At 46.7% G+C, this 21,457-nt stretch overlaps 1 protein-coding gene across 1 annotated transcript in view; it reads right to left on the bottom strand.

The window, feature by feature from the left end:
• SORL1 (sortilin related receptor 1) overlaps positions 1 to 21,457 on the bottom strand; it is a 168,040-nt gene that overhangs the window by 95,485 nt on the left and 51,098 nt on the right. The window contains exons 7-11 of the mRNA XM_042903857.1: positions 19,922 to 20,023; positions 18,276 to 18,445; positions 12,915 to 13,107; positions 9,898 to 10,015; positions 9,614 to 9,687 (exon numbers count right to left, since the gene is read on the bottom strand). Of these exons, the coding sequence (XP_042759791.1) occupies positions 9,614 to 9,687; positions 9,898 to 10,015; positions 12,915 to 13,107; positions 18,276 to 18,445; positions 19,922 to 20,023 (657 nt within the window). The remainder of the gene's footprint in view (positions 1 to 9,613; positions 9,688 to 9,897; positions 10,016 to 12,914; positions 13,108 to 18,275; positions 18,446 to 19,921; positions 20,024 to 21,457) is intronic.

The raw sequence follows: 21,457 nt of genomic DNA, 5'->3' as shown, positions 1-21,457 counted from the left end.
AGGAAACGAAGCCTCTACAAGCCTGGGAGAATGTGGATGAAATCCCAGAGGGGAAAGTGTCGAACAAGTAAATCCTCTAATTCTGTGTATATGAACTCATGCCCAACCCCTAAACTAAACATGTGTGCAGCAGGACCTAAACCAGCAAAGCAAAGGTTTAGCGAACGGAACTGAGATTTTAACTGCCGCCCTCAGAATACAAAAAGGAAGCTCAAGTCTGAATCTGAGCAGATTTACTACATGCTAAAACAAAAAATATCGACATTCCTCCAGTAGATTTTATTCCATGCATCTCATTCACATGTCCAGCACACAATCCAAAATTACTCAACATGCAAGCATATCAATAAAACGTGTCCAATTCTCAAGGGAAAAGACAATCAACGGGGCCAACACCAAGATGATTCAAATGCCAGAATAACCGAAGACTTTAAATAACGATCATAACTCTGTCTCATGAGTTAAAGGAAAACACACTTGAAACGAACAAAAGACATGAATTCTTCCCAGAGAAGTGGAAACTCTTTTTTAAGGAAAGAATTTTAGAACAGAAAAATATAACATCTGAAGTAACAAATTCACTAATGGGCTCAACAACAGAATGGAAATGACAGAGGAATTGGTGAACTTGGCAATAAATATAGAAGAGTAGAAATTATGCATCCTAAAGAGCACACCAGGGGCGCCTGGGTGGCTCAGTCAACTTTGGCTCAGGTCATGATCTCACATCTCGTGAGTTCGAGCCCTCTGGCAGGCCCTGTGCTGACAGCTCAGAACCTGGAGCCTGCTTCAGATTCTGTGTCTCCCTCTCTCTCTGCCCCTCCCAGCTCGCACTCTGTCTCTCTGTCAAAAATAAACAAACATAAAAAACATTTTCAAATTAAAAAAAAAGAACACACAAAAAAAGATTGAAAAGAAAAAAGCTCCACAGACAGGGAGGACAATAATAAAAGGTCTAAGCATGTGTAACTGGAGTCCAAGAATAACAGGAAAAAGAGACTAGAGCAGGGAAAAAAAAAAAAAAATTGAGGAAATAATGGCTGAAACTTTCCCAAATGTGGTGAAAAACATACATTCACATACTCAAGATCAGCATACCCACACAGGAAAAACGCAAAGAAAACCACATCTAGATATATCACAAGAAAACTGCTGAAAACCAAAGATAAGGAAAAAAATATTGAAGCATTTACACAAAATGACGCATTGCATACAGGAAACTGGAAACTAAAATGACTACAGATTTCTCATAAGAAACCAGGGAGGCAAGAAGATAGTAGCACGTCCTTAAAGTAGTGAGAGAAAATTACTGTCAAACCAGAATTCTATATCCAGCACACATATCCTCCAGGAACGAAAGCGAAATACAGAGATTCTCAAATGAAGGAAAACCAAGAAAATGCGTAGCCAATAGGTCTGCTCAACAAAAAATGCTAAAGGAGTTTCTTGAGGCTGTAGGGAAACCTATCAGGGGCTTACAGGGATTCTCAGGAATGGGCAAAAGAAATAACCTGGGTAAATATGAGAGACTGTTTTTTTCCCCCTTGAACTCTTTAAAACTGGTATTAAAACTGGTATTTAAAAACAGGTAAAGCAAAACAAAAGCAAAAACACTGTCTTATAGTGTTTTAATGTATATCAATGGGATACACAGAATAATAACAAAAAGGTCAGGAAAAGAGAAAGGGACTTTCGTGCTTGCAAGGTTTCTAAATTTTAGGTTAGGTGTAACATTATGTTAAGAGCAATGTTAATTCAAAAAAGACTATGAAAGATTAAATATACATGTTGTCATCCTCAGAGTAACCACTAAAAAAATACAAAGAGAGGCACCTGGGTGGCTCAGTTGGTTAAGAAACCGACTCTTACTTTTGGCTCAGGTCATTATCTCATGGTTCCTGGGTTCAAGCCCCACGTCAGGCTCCACACTAATAGGGTGGGGCCTGCTTGGGATTCTATCTATCCCTCTCACTCTCTGCCCCTCCCATGTTCTCTCAAAATAAATAAATTATTTAAAAAATATAAACAAATCTAATAAAAAGACAATACCTAAATAAAAGTAGAATGCCAAAACTATCTAAATAATATTAAAAAGGCAGTAAAGGAAGAACAGAGGAATAAAAAATAAAGATCATATATACATACATAAAATCATGGACCTAAATCCAACTATATCAATAATTATGTTAAATGGTAACAGTCTTGGGCACCTGGGTGGCTCAGTCGGTTAAGCTCGGGTCTTGATCTCAGGGTCATGAGTTCAAGACCTATATTGGGTTCCACACCCAAAAAATAAAATAAGTAGATAAATAAAATGGTGAATTTTATGGTATGTGAATTACATCTCAACTTTAAAGGGGAACATTAAAAAATATTCTGAAATGAGTGACAGCAAAATTATAACATCTCTAAAATTTGTGGCCGTAGCTAACACAGTATTTAGAGGAAACTTACAGCTTTAAATGTTTCTATTAGGAAAAATATCTAAAATCAGTGACCTAAAGTTACACCAAAAAAACTACAAGAAGAAAAGCAAAGTAAATCCGAAGTAAATAACGTTAAAGACAATACAAAAGAGCAGAAATCAACAAAAGAACGAACAGAGACAAAGCCAAAAGCATGTTCTTTAAAACGATCAATAATATTGACAAACCAGTAACTAAACTAATAAAAGCAAAATAGAAAAAAAAAAACACACAAATTATCAATATCAGGAATGAAAACAGGTTATCACCACAGATCCTATAGACATTAAAAAAAATTAAATACCTTGAGTCATTTTAACCCAATAAGTTCAATAACTTAGATGAAACTCACCAAGACAGACACAAGTCGTAGAAAATCTGAATAGTTCTCTATCTGCCAGAGAAACTGAATTTCTAACCAAAACATTCCCAAGAAGACTCCCAAGAATAAAAATGTGCTACTAAAAATAAATTTGAAAATAATTAAAAAAATAAAAAATAAAAAAAAAACAGAAAACGACTCTAGGTCGAGATACATTCACTGGTTAATTATTCAAGAAAAAAAAATAACACCACTTTTACATAAAAGAGGAATCACTGCTCAACTTGTTCTATGACACCAGCCCAACCCTAACACCAAAACTTGAAAAGACATTACAAAAAAAAAAAAAAAAAGACCAATATCTCTCTCGTGAATAATGTAAAAATCTGTAACAAAGTATTAGCGACTCAAACCTAACCTTATATAATAAGGATAATATATCGGGGCGCCTGGGTGGCTCAGTTGGTTGAGCGTCCGACTTTGGCTCAGATCATGATCTCACGATTCGTTAGTTCGACCCCCCGCGTCAGGCTCTGTGCGGGTAGCTCAGAGCCCGGAGCCTGCTTCGGATTCTGTGTCTCACTCTCTCTCTCTCTCTGCCCCTCCCCAGCTTGCACTCTGTCTCTCCCTCTCTCAAAAATAAATGAACATTAAAAAAAAATTTTTAATCAGGATAATATATCATAATGAAATCGAGTTTATCCCAGTAATTCGAGATTAGTATAATAGTCAAGAATCAAACAACGTAAATACCATATCATATATGTGATGGTACGATAATGAAAAAAATTACGTACTTTGGTCTTCATTCCCAGCTCCTGGTCAGAGCTCTTAAAAACCTTGTAACTTCCTGACTGATGGGAGTGATGTGTATCTTACATATCCTATATCCCTTAGAACTTCCTGGATGATAGGAGAGTCCTTTGTTCTAATAAGGTGACTCTCGGTGGACCCCTGGACAGTACAGGGGCTGGCTACCAGAAAAGCTAAACACGATTAGAAGCCTGAAACTTTCAGCCCCACCCCATCCCCTGGGGAAAGGACAGAGGGCTGGAGAGTCTAAGTTCATAATCAATCATGCCTAAATGATGAAGCCACCATTAAAAAAAAACATCCCTGGGGCTCCTGGGTGGCTCAGTCAGTTGAGTATCCGACTCAGGTCACGATCTTGCAGTCCACGAGTTGGGAGCCCCACGTCGGGTTCTGTGCTCACAGCTCGGAGCCCGGGGCCTGTTTCAGATTCTGTGTCTCCCTCTCTCTCTGCCCCTCCCCCGCTCATGCTCGCTCATACGCGCGCGCGCGCTCTCTGTTTCAAAAATAAATAAATGTTAAAAAAAAAAAACAACAATTTTTTTAAGCAAAAATAAAAATTAAAAAATCCCCTAAACTGAAAGATGTGAAGAGTTCCCAGGTTGATGGAGACATCCACATGCTGGGAGGCTGGCACATCTCACCACGAGGACAGAAGCTCCTAGCTCAGGACCCTTCTGGACCTTGCCCTATGTACCTCTTCATCCAGCTACTCATCTATAGCCTTTGTAATATCCTGCATAATAAACTGATGGACGTAAGTAAGTATTTCCTTGAATTCTGTCAGCCATTCTAGCAAATTATGGAACCCAAGAAGCTTGCGGGGCGGGGCGGGGGGGGGGGGAGGTGGTTCATAGGAACGTCCTATTTATAAGCTGCTCAGTCAGAAGAATAAGTGACAACCTGTACCTTGCAATTAGCATGAGAGGTGAGGTGGGGTGGGGCTCAGTCTCACACGAGACTGAACCCTTATCCTTCGGGGTCTGTGCTGACTCCAGCTGGCTGGAGTGTAGGACTCAAGTGTAGGACATCCAGTTGGTGTCCAGAGACTTGGAGAACTGCTCCTTGTGAGGGGAAACTCCCCCAACATTGAGTGTCACCAGTATTCTGAGGGGCGCCTGGGTGGCTCAGTCAGTTAAGCATCCGACTCGTGATTTTGGCTGGGTGATCTCACAGTTCATGGTTTCAAGCTCTGAGTCGGGCTCTGTGCGGACAGTGTGGAGCCTGCTTGGGATTCTCTCTTTCTCCTTCTCTCTCTGCCCTTCCCCTGCTTGTGATCTCTCTCTCTCTCTCTCTCTCTCTCTCTCCCTCAAAATATATAAATAAACTTTTAAAAAATGGTACTTCAAATCTCTTTTTAAAAAGTATTCTGGGGCACCTGGGTGGCTCAATCAGTTAAGCATCCGCCTCTTGAATTCCGTTCGACAATTAAGTAATGGCTCCAGGGCTATCCCAGCCCACGGCCTGTGCTGCCCCTGCTCCGTCTTGCCACTTCATCTTCCCCCATAAACCCACCCACTCATGCAGATTCTGTGGGACAAGGAGAGGCGGCGGGTGCTCAGGAGACTGGCCCTCGACCCGGTCCAGCCACCGTGCGGGGGCCTCAGTCTCATCATCGATGCTGACACATAAGGACCCTGGTCGGCTCTGACAGGCTGTCATTTTATAATTCTAAACCAACTACCCAATTTCAGATGGGGAAAACCTCAGCTCCAAAGGGCACAGAAGATTTATCCAGGCTCACAAAGAAAAGGTCCCAGGACCTCCCAGACTCGTCTAACTTTCTCGACAGTCAGGAGTAACATCTATCAGCCAACAATACATGGTGTCCACTATAATCATCAAAAAAAATAAATAAATAAAAGGCAAGTGGGACACCTGGGTGGCTCAGTTGGTTAAGCGTCTGACTTTGGCTCGGGTCATGATCTCATGGTTCCTGGAGTTCAAGCCCAGCGTCGGGCTCTCTGCTGTCAGCGAAGAGCCTGCCTCAGATCCTCTGCCTCCCTCCCTCTGGCCCTCCCCAGCTCACGCGTGACGATCTCTCTCTCTCTCAAAAATAACAAAAACATTTTTAAAAATTTTTTTAATTAAAACAAACTAAGGTAAAATAGGTATAAGATGTGAACACTGCACAGCATGATTTTTAAATAGCCAATGAGCATATGAGAAGAAGCTCAGCATCATTAGTCACCAAGGAAAGGCCAATTAAGACCATGATGAGGGGGATGCCTGGGTGGCTCAGTCAGACTGAGCCTGACTCTTGATTTTGGCTCAGGTTATGATCGCATGGTTCATGGGTTCAAGCCCGCATCGGACTCTGTGCTGACAGCATGGAGACTGTTTGGGATTCTGTCTCTCCCCCTCTCTCTGCCCCTCACCTGCTATGCTCTCTCTCTCTCTCAAAATAAATTTTAGAAAATAAATTAAATTTAAAAAAATTTTAAAACACACAATGAGGGGTGCTGGGTGGTTCAATTGGTTAAGTGGCCAACTCTTGATTTCAGCTCAGGCCATACATAGTCTGACAGTTCATAAGTTTGAGCCCCAAAGAGGACTCTGCATTGAAAGCAAGGAGCCTGCTTGGAATTCCCTCCCTCTCTCTCTGCCCCTACCCTGCTCACGCTCTCTCTCTCTCTCCCTCTCTCAAAACTAAATAAACATTTTTTAAAAACCGTGATGAGACATCACTGCATACTCATTAAACTGTCTAGGGGCGCCTGGGTGGCTCAGTCGGTTAGGCGGCCGACTTCGGCTCAGGTCATGTTCTCACGGTCCGTGAATTCGAACCCCGCGTCGGGCTCTGTGCTGACAGCTCAGAGCCTGGAGCCTGTTTCAGATTCTGTGTCTCCCTCTCTCTGACCCTCCCCCGTTCATGCTCTGTCTCTCTCTGTCTCAAAAATAAGAATAAAAAAGAGTTAAAAAATAAAAAAAAAATTAAAAAAAAAAAAACTGTCTAAAATTAAAAAGACTGACCATACCAAGTGTTGGCGTGGACCTGAAGCATTCAGAACTCTCACACACTGTTGGTCGAAATGTAAAATGGTACATCCACTTGGGAAAACAATTTGGTAATTCCTTAAAAAGTTAAACATAAGACCCACTAAGCTGTCTAGTCATTCCATTCTGAGGTATCAGCCCGGAAGAAATAGAAATATGTAGCTAAAAAAAAAAAAAAAAAAAAACACGTAATCAAATGTTATAACCGCTATAATTTACAATCGGCAAAAACTGTAATGCCCATCAACAGACGAATGAATAAACAAACTGTAGAATACCCCTACAGTGGGACGCCAATCAACAACAAAATGGGAAAGAGCCCCTGATACATGAAACCTCATGAATACACCTCAAAATCACCACGACGAGGGACAGAAGCCAGGCAAACGGGTGGCATATTATGAATCCATTTATATAAAACTCTAGAAAACGCTAACTAATAATCTGGCAGGGACGAGGTCAAGAGAAGGATGGACTGCGAAGGGGGAAGAAAGATACTTTGGGGAGGGACAGAAACGCTTGTTGTCTTAACTGTGGGGTCAGCGACGGTTTAGGGATGGTGACCAATTCTGATCAAACCGTACCCTTTCCTATGCAGAGTTTACTGTCCTCAACAGATAAAGGTAAGGAAAGACGGCACAGAAAAGAACTCGGGATCGGGGAATTTACGCTACTCATGAGTACCGGGAGGGGAACGAGAAGTACAGTCACCAATTTTCTGGGCAGCCTCTACCCACTGCATCTCTATCTCACACTTCCCCTGTCACCACCCATGCCCTTCAAACCCCCAGACTGTCCCATGCGAACACCGCCTGAGCGCACTCAGATGCCCACTCGCACAGACGCAGTCTCAACCCTCCTCTCCCCTCCTTCCAAAAATAAGATCCCTTGTGCAATGCCTGCTCTTGGCGGGCATGAAGCATGCCTGGCAGGAGGCACAAGAGTGGCCCAAGCATTGGCCACATGACACTGTTTCACTGGAGAAGGAATAAGCCACTGCTCTCTACCCTGAAGGAGAGCACTCGCAGATGTTCAAATCCCAGAGGACACCGGCATCAGAAGGTCCAAAACAAACCACAAGCCTATCCGCTGAGGAGAGAACACCCCGTTTCAAAAGGAAGGTCTGGCTCCCCAGAAGAGGAAAGCCAGCTGTTTAATCTTTCCCAAGGGGGTGGCGCAAGGATGCCCCCCACACTCCAAACTGTTCATGCTTTTTGACTCCTGGGCCTGAACGACATCTCTCACCCGAACACGGAGTTATGTTCTCCACCATCCTGGATGGTTCTTTTTTTTTTTTTTTTTTTTTTGTTAACATTTATTTTTGAGACAGAGAGAGACAGAGCGTGAACAGGGGAGGGGCAGAGAGAGAGGGAGACACAGAACCTGAAACAGGCTCCAGGCTCTGAGCTGTCAGCACAGAGCCTGATGCGGGGCTCGAACTCACAGACCGTGAGATCATAACCTGAGCCGAAGTCGGCCGCTTAACCAACTGAGCCACCCAGGCGCCCCTGGATGGTTCTTTATTTACGCGCACACACGACGTCTCGGTCCCAGATCCCTCAGCCTGAAGGACGGTAAGCCCTACCTCGTAGGAGAGAGGTGCTAGGTCTCTGTAAACTGTACAGAAGCCAAACAAACGTCGGGTATTATTAATGCTTCACATAGTACATATTTAAATATAAATGTGTACAGGGCGCCTGCGTGGCTCAGACATTAAGCATCTGACTTAGGCTCAGGTCATGATCTCACGGTTTGTGAGTTCAAGTCCCACATCGAGTGAGCTCAAGCCCCTCATTGGATAAACACGAGCCCCACTTTGGGTGAGCCCTGCCTTTCTCTCTCTCTCTCTCTCTCATTCCCTCTGCCCCTCCTGGGATTCTCTCTCTCTCTCTCTCTGCCTCAGTCTCCCCCTGGATCACTTGCACCCTCTCTCTCTCACTCAAAGAAAAAACAATAAAAATAAATAAAGAAGTAAATATGAACGTGTACATATCACATTCCCCAATAAGAAGCACCGTGAGGATGCTGGCTCTTCTGAGAACGTTACATCCCTCCTGACATCATGCGGGACGTACTCCGTTAAATTCTTGCCCAGTAGTCTGTTGCGATCTCCTGGTGGCTCCCCACACGGGCAGGAGAGTGCCCCTGAAAGCAACCCCTTGGCATGGGAGGCTGCTGAAAGCGTTGTTTCTCATTTTTTTTTTTTTTAAACAAGTTTGGCAATTCTCTAATGTCCAGGGCTGGATGAACATTTTGGGACTATAAAGCGAATTCTACTTTCAGAACTAGTATGATCAGTGCCTAAGGACCCAAAGTAGCTCTACGAACTTAAGGTAAAAACAGTCTTCTGTGGCACCTGGGTGGCTCAGTCAATTGAGCGACTCACTTCGGCTCAGGTCACACTCTCCCAGTTCACGGGTTCGAGCCCCGCGTCGGGCTTGGTGCTGAGAGCTCAGAGCTTGGAACCTGCTTCGGATTCTGTGTCTCCCTCTCTCTCTCTGCCCCTCCCTCGCTTGCACTCTCTCTCTCTCAAAAATAAACATTTTTAAAAAGTTTTAACGAAAAAAAGATACAAAAATAAATAAAACAGCCAGCTTCACACCAGATACCCACACCGTCCTTTGCCGACAGGGTCTGCAAACGTTATGCTGAGTACCCGCCCCATGCCAGGCCCTGCAAACTGGGCATTGCTTTGTCCTCTTGGGATATTTAGTTACATTTACAAGGCAGGGGGAAGAAAAGGTCTGTTTTGGATTCAAAGGGCTATCTTTCGGCAAAATCGCCAGCCCACATTACAAGGTGTGGACGCAAGTCAGCGCAGCGGGCGCTCATGTGTGGCTCTGGGTTCCCCTCTTTATTTTATAGTCATACTTGGTGCCATTGACCTCCACCTGAGGCCACAAGTGTTCCTGAAATGCTGAGGCCCAATCGTGTTCTCAGACAAACAAGAACACGGGCTGAGGCTGGGGGCAGGGTTGGGGTCGGGGGGGGGGGGGGGGGGTGCAGGGGTGAAGCTGACCTCTCGCCATCGGGCTCCGGCACTGCTGGAGATGTACACGTTCGTCTTGCTTGCCAAGTTCTTTCCCACTGACCCTGAAATGCAAGAGGAATGACTTTCAATTTCAAGAATATGTCAGATACCCGCCTTGCCCAGCTAGGAATCCAAAGTGGTATTTAGCGACTGAGAACGTCTCCAAACCACAAACGGCACCTGCCGCGGCAGGTGTCCGTGGTCACCGCGTATTCGGCTGCGTGTAACCAAAGAGCTCAGCGCCTAAGTGAGAAGCAGCAAAGCAGACCTACCGGTGGCAATGATGAGCCCGGGAGCGGACTCCTTGGACAGGATGGGCATCCTCCGGAGCTGAAGGTTGAGCAGCTGGCTGAGCCGCTGGGCCAGGTGGAGGGAACAGCCCTGGGCGAGCTACGGGACACAAGTTCCAGACCCCATCAGCACGTGACAGGATGCCTCCCGCTCCCCCAAAACACGGAGGCCCGTGTGAGGACACCGCGGCCACACACAGCGAAAAGGGAATCTGGCCCAGAGGAAACCAGAACGCACGCCCCAGCTGTCCCCGCACCGTCCCCCCTCCCACCCCAGGTGGATGTGATTATCCGAACCACACAAATGCCTCCCGCTGAAGAAAAGAGAAAAATAAAATTAAAACATTCCTTCGGAGACTCTCGGAGAACGGCAATTAGAAATCAGTGTCAACTCAAATAGATGGAAAGCTGTCACTCCCTCTAGATTACCCAGAGATAACTCTCACGTGATTTGGGACCGAAGAGAAACGAAAACGATTCCAGGGCACTCGTTGTTTAAGGCGGGAGAGATCAATTGCAAATAGGATTTACGCAACGCCGTCAGAGGACACGCCAAGAATCAGACGTCATAAAGCTCCCAGATGTACAACACATGAGATCTAAAGATCCACATGAAAACAATTGTGATGCAGTCTGCATTCGTCCCAAGAACCGGCCCTGCGATGAACGTCCACTGCAAAACGAGTTACTCAAACTCGCCTCCACCACTTCACATCCGGATTTGAACAGTTCTGCAAACAAAGCCGTTTGCTGTGTGGCCGGGCCCGGTTCCCTTGGCCAGAATGTGATGGTCGAATGTCATCCGGCCACGTCTGGTGTTCTAGACACGGTAACTCTTGGGTGCGCTCACGTTAATAGGTAAAAGTTGACATGGTCTGCAAGATACGCTGGTTTTTATAAAAAAAAAAAAAAGGATCTAACAAACGTCCACCTTGCTGGCATCGCAGTTTCGCAAATGAAAACTGGAGCAAGTTAGGCTGGGCCTCAAAGAAAGATGTGCCGACCAACCTGTTCTTTCACCACCTAAACTCACAAGCAGAAACGAAAAGCTCGACCAACTGTTGTACAACTCATAACTAAACAGACGAGTCAGGGGAATAAGCTGAGTTTCTTTTTTTTTTTTTTTTTTTTTTATTTAATTTTTTTTAACGTTTATTTATTTTTGGGACAGAGAGAGACAGAGCATGAACGGGGGAGGGGCAGAGAGAGAGGAAGACACAGAATCAGAAGCAGGCTCCAGGCTCTGAGCCGTCAGCCCAGAGCCTGACGCGGGGCTCGAACTCACGGACCACGAGATCGTGACCTGAGCCGAAGTCGGACGCTTAACCGACTGAGCCACCCAGGCGCCCCTAAGCTGAGTTTCAACAACACCACTAATTCTATAAAACTAGGGCTCAGACCCCCAGCAGACACTCAAAAGCAGCCCACCCCCATCCACATAGACTCACGAAACACTCCCCAAATCTAGAAGACACTCCTGAATAAAGAAGCACCTGGATGTTTGCCTCTTATCTACTTATAGCCTGCCTCTTCCCCAAGTTAGACTCCATGCGGTAAGCTGAAACCTGTTGCCAAATAGGGAAGAGTAATCGAGAAGCCTGGGGAAAGCAAGAGCCTCCAAAACAAATTTCCCAATGGCCACAGATACAGCATACAGTAGAGTCGACACAATCGTGGGCAAACAAAATTCAAAAACCCAAAAGACCAGGTGACTGTCTAACTCTTACGGTTTTTCCAAGAACTGCTGCCGCTCGAGTTTTTCTGAGTTCCTTCTGCCCACCTACTTTATATACCCCAGATCCCTTGTGCAAGGCGAAAGTGGAGGTGTGGGGGGTCACATAAGGCCAAGGAACTCAAAGCCAAGAACGCACTGTTCTTCCAAGGGACAAGAAAGGAGCCACCTAGGGGAGGAGGAACCCTTTAGTGAGACCAACTAATACCTTGCATATTCTCAGCTTTTCAGATGGAGCCACTGATTGGGAAAATTGTAGAATCCTAAATTCTATTCAAGAAAGCATTTTTTGGGGCGCCTGGGTGGCTCAGTCGGTTAAGCGTCCGGCTTCGGCTCAGGTCATGATCTCACGGTTCGTGGGTTCGAGCCCCACATCGGGCTTTGTGCTGACAGCTCAGAGCCCAGAGCCTGTTTCAGATTCTGTGTCTCCCTCTCTCTATGCCCCTCCCCACTCGCACTCTGTCTCCCTCTGTCTCAAAAATAAATAAACATTAAAAAAAAAACAATTAAAAAAAAAAAAAAGAAAGCATTTTTTTTTTCAAGTTCCACATAAATGTGGGACTTTAAATATCAGAGTTTCCAAAACTTTTCTGGTTCACAACATAATTAGTATCCCCATGAATTTTTTATAGCAGCCTCAGGCCAGAAGAAATACCAACGCTTGTTTTTTAAGTAGTTAAGGCCAAGCAACTTAAATAAGTATACATGTTCTAATAACTTAGTAGCGGCTCAAAAAATATATATATATATACATATGTATATATACATGTACACACACACACATATATATACACACACATATATACATATACACAGAAAGAGAAAGAGAAAGAAAACAAAATTTCTATTTCATTCTTAACCACATTTGCTTTATTAAGGGATATGTGCACCTGATGGGTACTACGTAACCTCTCAAAGTTTAGAATCATACCAATGTCATTTCCTGCTCCACCCTGATTTTCCCACTTGCTTTTTATCTTATCACCTGCTAGAAAATCCAGCTTCACCAAGGAACGATGCCTCCCAAAGAAATACAGCATGAAGTAATGTTGAAACTAGGAACTAACTCAAGACAGCATTTCACAGGGTGACGAACAAATATCACGTTGTCATGTGTTTCCCTTAAAAACTTAAAAACATCCCAGGTGCCCCTGGGAGTTCACCACGGCAGCCCCGGGTGCCTGGGTGCTGAGTTTGGGAACTGTAAGGGCAGATCGCCGCATAAAAATTTGTAGTAAAAGCCCAAACAAGATGAAAGCATCGATACCTCACAATTGATTTTTTCTCCATATCCTGTGAAGGCTGGAGCCTGAAGAAATTCCCAGGTGCCACCTTTGTCAAAGGTGATGACTGATCTCATGTTCTCCTCATTCATAGAACCGTTAATCAGAGTAGCAATGTAGACTCCTTGTAACCCTTCCACTCGGTGGAAGTCAGCAAATGGCTCGTTTGCAAAATACCTGCAGTAAGAGAAAATAAACAGCTGCGAACCAGAATTGACATTTCCTTGGTATGTTTTTATTGTAAATAACATAAAACTTAACCGTTTTAAAGGACAGAACTCAATGGCATGAAGTACACTTGGCAACGTTATGTTGTACCAGCATCACTATCTGGTTCCAGAACCTTTCCAGCGTCTCAGAAAGAAACCCCATACCCATTGGCAAGCATTCCCCGTCTCCTTCCCATCCCAGGTCCTGGCAAGCCCTCGCCACTAGTTTTCCTCTCTCCAGGTTTGCCTATTCTGGATGTTTCATTATCATCGGAATCGTGCAACATGTGGCCTTTTTTATGGTTACTTTCCCATGTTTTCAACATTCGCCCATATTGTAGCACGTAACAGCACCCCGTCCCTTGTCACAGTTGAATAATCTGTTGGTTTTTTGGGGTTTTTTAAACGTGATTGTTTTTTAACCTTGAAGGCCAGGATGCTGATCCCCTCGGTAGGGAGTTCAGAATGCTGAATACAACACAGAAAGCTGATGGAAGGGTCCCACCCAGTTCTTCACTAACAAATTCACCGCAAATTCTCCGGTGAGCCTCGGCCAACGCTTTTGCCAGACGCTAATAGAAGAGCTGGGGCTTTACCCCAACTGCAGGAATACGGTGTTACAGCTTACACAGCCTTACACTTTCGACTAATTATCCAACACGCTGATCGGACAGAAGCCCACAGGGTTTCTGTCAGAAAGCAGAGCAGAATCCCTACCCAAGGAGGCCATATGCCGAGCGAGGATGGTTCTAGAAACTTGAGGTTCTACTTGGTAACAGTGATGCGGAGAATAAGCCCTCCCAGGCCTGAACTGCCATGCTAGGACACTGATTTCACTGGAAAGCAGTTCTGCACTGAAATGGTACCACAGGATTCAAATGCGACAGATCACGGAGAAGCGCTAACCAGACTTCACACGTGGCTTTCAAAACTGGAAGTGTGTCCTTTATTTAGAAGGGTTCTGAGCCACTGGGCTTTGTTTAAACACAAAATAAAACAAAACAAAACAAAACGCAGAAGTGCTTTCTTCCATGATCTGCTGTATAAATCTTGAGCTGGTTGGGTGCTTGGCCTCCTCAGACAGAAAGAAGCACGCTCCAGGCTCTGAGGCAGACGAGGAAATTTTTGAAATTTTTTTTTTAATGTTTATTCATCTTTGAGACACAGAGAGAGACAGAGTGTGAGCGGGGGAGGGGCAGAGAAAGAGAGAGAGAGAGGAGAGAGAGAGAATCCGAAGCAGACTCTGAGCGGTCAGCACAGAGCCCCATCCAGGACTCGAACTCACTGGTCATGAGATCATGACCTGAGCCCAAGTCGGACGCTTAACCGACTGAGGCACCAGGCGCCCCTGAAAAAGAACATTTTTAAAAAGCACTGACAAAGCTACCTCAGGGTGAGAGACAGAGCACAATCCTAAGTAAGATACGGGTGTTGAGACCACATATTCTGACATGTGGTTTCCTTAGGTCTCCTGGAGTTATGTTTTGGTTGCTGCTTTGGAAATCGGTTCAAGATCTATCATCTACCTGCTCTCTGTTTGCCTCAGCAATACGGTGTTGGTTTCCATCATCATGAAGCTGCTCCACTGGCTTCCTTCACGCATTCGGGAGGTCTGGGTTTCTCTCATCAAAAGAGCCCTGCTTGTTCCCTCTGGTCATTCCCCTGGAATTTTTGGCTCTTGGATCCAAGCAGAAACCTGTCCTCTGTGCCTCACACGCTCCCCAGACTGTCCTGTCGGCTCCCCTTTGGCCCTGCGACAACTCACCTCTCCCCGAGCGCCCTCTGTTCATCCATTTTCCTACATTTCTTCTCGTTAGCCCTCACGACAGCAGCTGCCCCTGCTCCCCGGCCACGCACCAGGGCCACTCGACCACCCTCCCGGCAGAACCCAAGGCCGCCTCGCCCTCATCTGAGGTTCTCCTCAGTTGCCCCCCACCAGGCCTGACATCGCCTCTCCACACCTGGTCCTCCACCCAGACATCACTTTCCATGACATTTCTGCTCTGCCCATCCCCCCAGTGCCAGGGTCACCCCGTTAGGAACTCCTTCTCCAGCTCTCAAAGCAAGTTAGGATCGGTTCTTTGGCACTCTTCCTATTGCGTCCAAAGAACAACTCATTTCAAATACCACAGAAGTGCTGTGTTTTGTTTTGCTTTGTGCCGTGCTGTTTTTCTTAATCAGCCTGCCCACCTAATCCGCTCACTCACCCTTATCCCATTTCATCTTGCTGAGATGGAGAAGCGGGTGACAAAACCGGACTCAACGGAGCTTATATCCGAAGATCTCCAGTCGTGAGATAAAATCTGAGGAGAGCGACCAGAAGGCTGAGCCTGTGTTGGTCTGTGAGTGTATACATAAATCTGTTTCCAATTTCCGAACTGGATCGTATGCTCAGGCAGGGCGGTAGTGACCTTTGTGACCAAATAAAGGACCGTGCGTGTATATGACAGGGACATACGGTCACATAACTGAGCTTACTGCCTCCTGGGGAGCCGCTCTCCTCGGCTTCTGGCTTCAGCTCTGCCCTGAGATCTCTGTCCTGATTACCTGACGAATGTGGAGGATAAGGAAACCTTCCGCAAGCTGGGATTTACCTGCTCCACAGCCAGAGGCTCTCAAAGGTGAGGGGGGCAAAAAAAACCCAGAATCTATACAAGGCCTGAGGAATAATGGCTTATAGTTTTAATTATAATAAAAGGAAGGAGGGGCGCCTGGGTGGCTCAGTTGGTTGAGCGTCCCGCTTCGGCTCAGGTCACGATCTCATGGTCCGTGAGTTCGAGCCCCGCGTCGGGCTCTGTGCTGACAGCTCAGAGCCTGGAGCCTGCTTTGGATTCTGTCTCCCTCTCTCTCTGCCCCTCCCCCCACTCACTCTCTGTCTCTCAAAACTAAACGTTAATATATATATCAGATATATATGTATCTGATATGTATGTAACGGGTAATACGTAAGCTAATGTTATGTGAATTCCACCTCGATAAATTATTTTAAAAAGAAAACAAAAAGGACACAGGAACCAGGCCAAAGAGCCTGCCACTGACCAAACCAGAAAAATCTGAGGCTGAATCATGGTAGGAACGGTTTAGAACACATTAACACACACTGAATAATAAATGACTCGTGAGTTTATACTGGGGGGGGCGGAAAGTAAGGCATAAAATAGGACACACCTCCAAAAGAGCCGAAACAGGGAGTGGAAAAGCACTAGCAGAGACCACGTAGAAAGTTCTCCCCGTGGGCATCCAACAGGCACATCCAACCTGGTGAGTCCAGATCCGAAGTCTTGCTTTTTTCCCCCAACACCTGCCCTTCACCCAGCCCTCCCTGACTCCCTGACTCCGCACCGGGCATCATTCTGCCAATGGCCCAGCCCAGGCAGCAGTGGGCCCCTGACTCTCCAGAGCCAAGCAGCAAATCTACCAGCAAAGGATCAGAATTTGCCCATTTCCCTCATCTCCGCCACTACTGCCCTGGGCCCAGCCCACAGCCATCCCCACTTGGCCTGGATTTCTCTAACACTGCTTCCCAGAATCTTCCCATTCTGCTTCCCAGAATCTTTCCAGAGTCTGCGTTGCACACAGCATCCAGAAGGCTTCTTTCAAAGATAAGTCACAGGAGTGTTCACCTGAAATTATTGATAACACTGTCCATTTATGTTTCGTGTGCTCTCCTTTATATAATGCGATTCACAGTGTTTAAAATGGTTTTAAAAAATGTAAGGGGTTAAATCAGACCATGTCCATCTTCCGGTCAAAACCCTCCACATGCCGCTTAGAAAGAAGAAAAAGCAAGTTCTCTGCATGCTCTCGAAGTCCTTCTACAATCTGAGCCCTGCTCTCTTAGATCCCATATCTTGGGTTCTCTCCCTCCTCCTCCAGCTGTTGGATCCACTCTGGCCTTCTCACCGCTCCTAAAATAAACCAACAGTGCCCAACCTCACAGCCTCTTTGCATGCTGTTCCCTCTGCCTGCAGTGCCCTTCCCCAGGTACCTGCCTCTTCCCTCCCTCACATAACTCAGGCACCTGCTGAAATGTCACTGTCCTAGAACAGCCTTCCATGACCGGCCTATACGAAACAACACGCTCATAATCCCGTCCTCTGAACTTGCTTCCCTTTGCTTCCCAGCACTCCCCATCACCCCGCAAATCACATATCCGTCTATGTTCTGTCTTCCCCCAGTGAGAACAAAAGCTCCATGGAACGGGGGCCCTGTTTTGACTTTTCGTCACTGGTCACGTGATCTCACTGCGGTGCCTGGAACAAGCTCTGGCCCAGAGCAGCCGTGTCCTTGTTGAGAGAAGTGGTGACCGCATCAATCACCAGCCTGATGAGAGACCATGGACGGCAATCCTAAGCCCTCTGACCTGGTGGTCGTGGCCTCAGAGCCAGACCTCGCTGCCCTCCAGCCAGCTTCACCAGACGGGTCCCTTCCCATAGACACCCACAGAGTAATGTTTGCAATTACAGTAAGAAAAAAAAAAAAAAATGTCAATTAACCTGAGTCACTTGGAGGCCAGGCCCCATGGCTACCCACACCAGCCTACCCATGACAGCTTGACATTTTCCAAGTGCTTCTTCCCACTGACTCAGAGACCGCAAAGCCAGACAACTGAAGGACAGGAACCCAGGGAGGGCTTGACACATGCTCAGCCTTGGCATCACATCCAAATCCCCCCGAGGGCTTTTTAACATCTTCATACCCCAGGGGCGCCTGGGTGGCTCAGTCAGTTAAGTGTCTGACTCTGGCTCAGGTCGTGATCTCGCTGTTCCCGAGTTCGAGCCCCGCATCGGATTCTGTGCTGACAGCTCAATCTCGCTGTTCGAGTTCGAGCCCCGCATCGGATTCTGTGCTGACAGCTCAGAGCCTATTTCAGATTCTGTGTCTCCCTCTCTCTCTCTGTCCCTCCCCCAGTTGTGCTCTGTCTCTCCAAAATAAATAAACATTACCCAAAAATTGTTTTAATCTTCCTACCCCAGCCACACCCCAAAGTGGTTAAATAGCACCACAAGCCAGGCATCGGGCTTTCCAGAAACTCACCAGGTGAGTCCAAATGCTCAGGTAACGTTGAAAAACACCCAACGTGATGGTGGGGGCTGCAGCGATGTAAGAAAGCAGGGGAGGGACTCATCATCTTACCTCACCAGCGTGTCACTGGCCGCCCCTCCTGGGCTGTAATACAGCACGTTCTCCAAGGACAGGGAGAATTTCAGCCCTTCTGCCTCCGAGATGTACAAGTTGGTGCGGCTGTTACTATGACTGACGCACACAAATACCTGGTCCTCGGAGGCATCTGCGATGTAATATTCCTTTGGAATCAAGAACCAAAAAACGCACAAGTCAAAAAACACACCCGCGTAGTGGGCTTTCCTTATGGACGCTAAAGTAATGACTTCCAAACGTCCCAAGGACGGGTGTAGGCCCGGAGCCCATGGACAGCTTCCAAAGCTTGGTGAAGGCTTGGCCAGCTTTCTCTGTCGAGGGGCTGAGGATGCCCTGTAGCTGGAGTAAGCCCCTTACTGGCAAATGGGGCACGAAAGAGTGGGCCGCCGGACTCCGTAAATGACCTCAGAACCTCTTTGTAGTTAATAATGTCTCCTCCCTCTTTTTCCCAGGAGATCTATCATTAGTACAAAGCACGATACACATTAATGTGCATTTCCTTTCCTTGCATTGTCTCTAAGGTACCAAAGGAAGGCGGAACCCATAAAAAGCAAAGAATTGATAAGAATGTTCTCCACCTCAGCTACCAGCCTGCCACCACGCCCGCTGCTAAAGGCAAGGCCTTCAAATGCCACCTCCCGGAGCGCCTGGGCGTCTCAGTCGGTTGTGTCCGACTGGTTTCGGCTCAGGTCATGATCTCAAGGGATAGAGCCTGGTGTTGGGCTGTGCATGGAGCCTGCTTGAGATTCTTTCTCTCTGCCCCTCCCCCACTCAGGCACATGCACTCTCTCTCTTTCTCGAAATAAATAAACATTAAAAAAAAAATGCCACCTTTGGAGCCTGGGTGGCTCAGTCGGTTGGGCACCCAACTTTGGTTCAGGTCTTGATCTCATGGTCCATGAGTTCAAACCCCACGTCAAGCTCTATGTTGACAGCTCAGACCCTGGAGCCTGCTTCAGATTCTGTCTCCCTCTCTTTCTGCCCCTCCCCCGCTCATGTTCTGTCTCTCTCTCTCTCTCTCTCTCTCAAAAATGAATAAACATAAAAAAAAAAAATTTTTTTTTAAATGCCACCTCCTGCCTGTGGTCACCTCTCTGATGACCCCAGCCGATGCAGATCGTCCCTATTGATCTCTACATGCTAACACACACATGCGGGAGTCAAGCGTTTGACCACATATGATTTCCTCCTCGGCTCGATTCTCCGCACGTCCAACCTGTGTGTTTCTAAAGGGGTGGGACCCAAATCTTATCCTGTTTTGGAACCCGGCCATCTGTGAGCAACACAGCAGGTGCCTCATCAATAACTGTGGTCACTAGCTCCCCAATCCTTCAGTACTGGCACACTGAGCCCACGGACTCCGGTCCCAAACCTCCCCGCCAATCCCTCTCCACATAAAGCAAATGAAGGCTCCCGTTGAGTTGTGCTTCAAACAGGGAAGAGGGAGAAAACAGACCAAGATGGCCAAAGCATAATGGTTCTTTCTAGAGACCCATCTAGCAAGTGAATGCAGGGGGATTCCATCCAACGCCTACCCAGAAGGACATTCCTCCAACACCCTTCCCCCGAACCCTACATGGGGATGATACACTTCTTTCCACCCCCAAGCGGACCCCACTCACATTAATAGGATGTCTTGTGACAAACTGGGCCGCTCGCATGGGCTTCCGGCCAAAGGAGACCCAGAGCTGGACAGAAGACGGCTGCGGACTGCCCAGGAGATGCTGCCAAGGAAAAGGAGGGGGGAAATGTCAATTGTGCCACGTTTCGGGCCTCTCAAAATAAGCGAAGAAGCAAAACGGAGAAGTCAGACCCCTCTATTTCTACCAAAAGCACAAAACAGTGTGACTGCAAATGCACATTTTTGCAACGTTTGCGTTCAGGCCGCGGCTCAGGCTGCATGACCTTCATCCCAGACAACTGGTCTCCGACAGGTACTAGATACTCCCTAACACCAGATAAGGAGGAAGGGAAGATGGTCCCGTGGCTGAAGCTAGGTTTGGGAGTGGGGGTGGAGGCTTAACCCCGACAGCTCCCCAGTGCAGCACAGGGTGAGGTCAGCCACACACCACGCATATAAAACCTATTCCCTGGGGCGCCTAGGTGGCTCAGTTGGTTAAGCATCCAACCTCAGCTCAGGTCATGATCTCGTAGTTCATGGGTTCGAGCCCCGCGTCGGGCCCTGTGCTGACAGCTGAGAGCCTGGAGCCTGCTTCCGATTCTGTGTCTCCCTGGCTCTCTGCCCCTCCCCCGCTCGCACTCTGTCTCTCTCTTAAAAATAAATACACATTGGGGCACCCGGGTGGCTCAGTCGGTTAAGTGTCTGACTTCAGCTTAGGTCATGATCTCACGGTTCGTGGGTTCGAGCCCCGCGTCGGGCTCTGTGCTGACAGCTCAGAGCCTGGAACCTGCTTCAGATTCTGTGTCTCCCTCTCTCTCTGCCCCTCCCCTACTCACGCTCTGTCTCTCCCTCTCTCTCTCTCTCTTAAACATTAAAAAAAAAATTTTTTTTAACTTATTCCCTGTTCTTTCCCTATTTTCAGGTTACAGGTTCTAAAGGTCAGAGGATTCATTTAGATTACCCTATTTATACCCCTATAAATATATATGAATACACAGATGTCAGTGAAACACACCCTTTTATACTTTATATGTTATTACTTCCCATTGTGGTTGTACCTTAAAAAGGAGCCACTTTTCAGGCTACCTGGGCGGCTCAGTCGGTTAAGTGTCTGACTCTTAATCTCGGCTCAGGTCGAGATCTCACGGATCATGAGTTCAAGCCCCACATGGGGCTCTGCACTGATGGCGTAGAACCTGCTTAAGATTCTGTCTCTCCTTCTCTCTGCCTCTCACCTGCTTGTGCTCTCTCACTCTCTCTCTCAAAAGAAATGAACTTTAAAAAAAAAAAAAAAAGAAAAAAGAAAGGAGTCACTTTTTCTCGGTGACACCTGGCTTTAACTTGCACAGAGTTGAGGAAACCTTCACTGCTCCTACTTTTCAATCTTTTAACACTTCTCACTGATGAACGTTTTTGCCAGGATGTGTTTTCTTGGGTAGAGCACCGGGCATTTCCACAGGACATTGGCCACAACGCACTGTGTTTTAGAGACACCAAAGTGCAGCTGTGGAATCTTGAAAATGTGCATGAAATCACT

Source organism: Panthera leo, chromosome D1 (assembly GCF_018350215.1).
Source record: "Panthera leo isolate Ple1 chromosome D1, P.leo_Ple1_pat1.1, whole genome shotgun sequence".
Taxonomy (NCBI): Eukaryota; Metazoa; Chordata; class Mammalia; order Carnivora; family Felidae; genus Panthera; species Panthera leo.
Note: the sequence above shows the minus strand (reverse complement) of the source record. Positions and strands in the feature narration are given on the sequence as shown.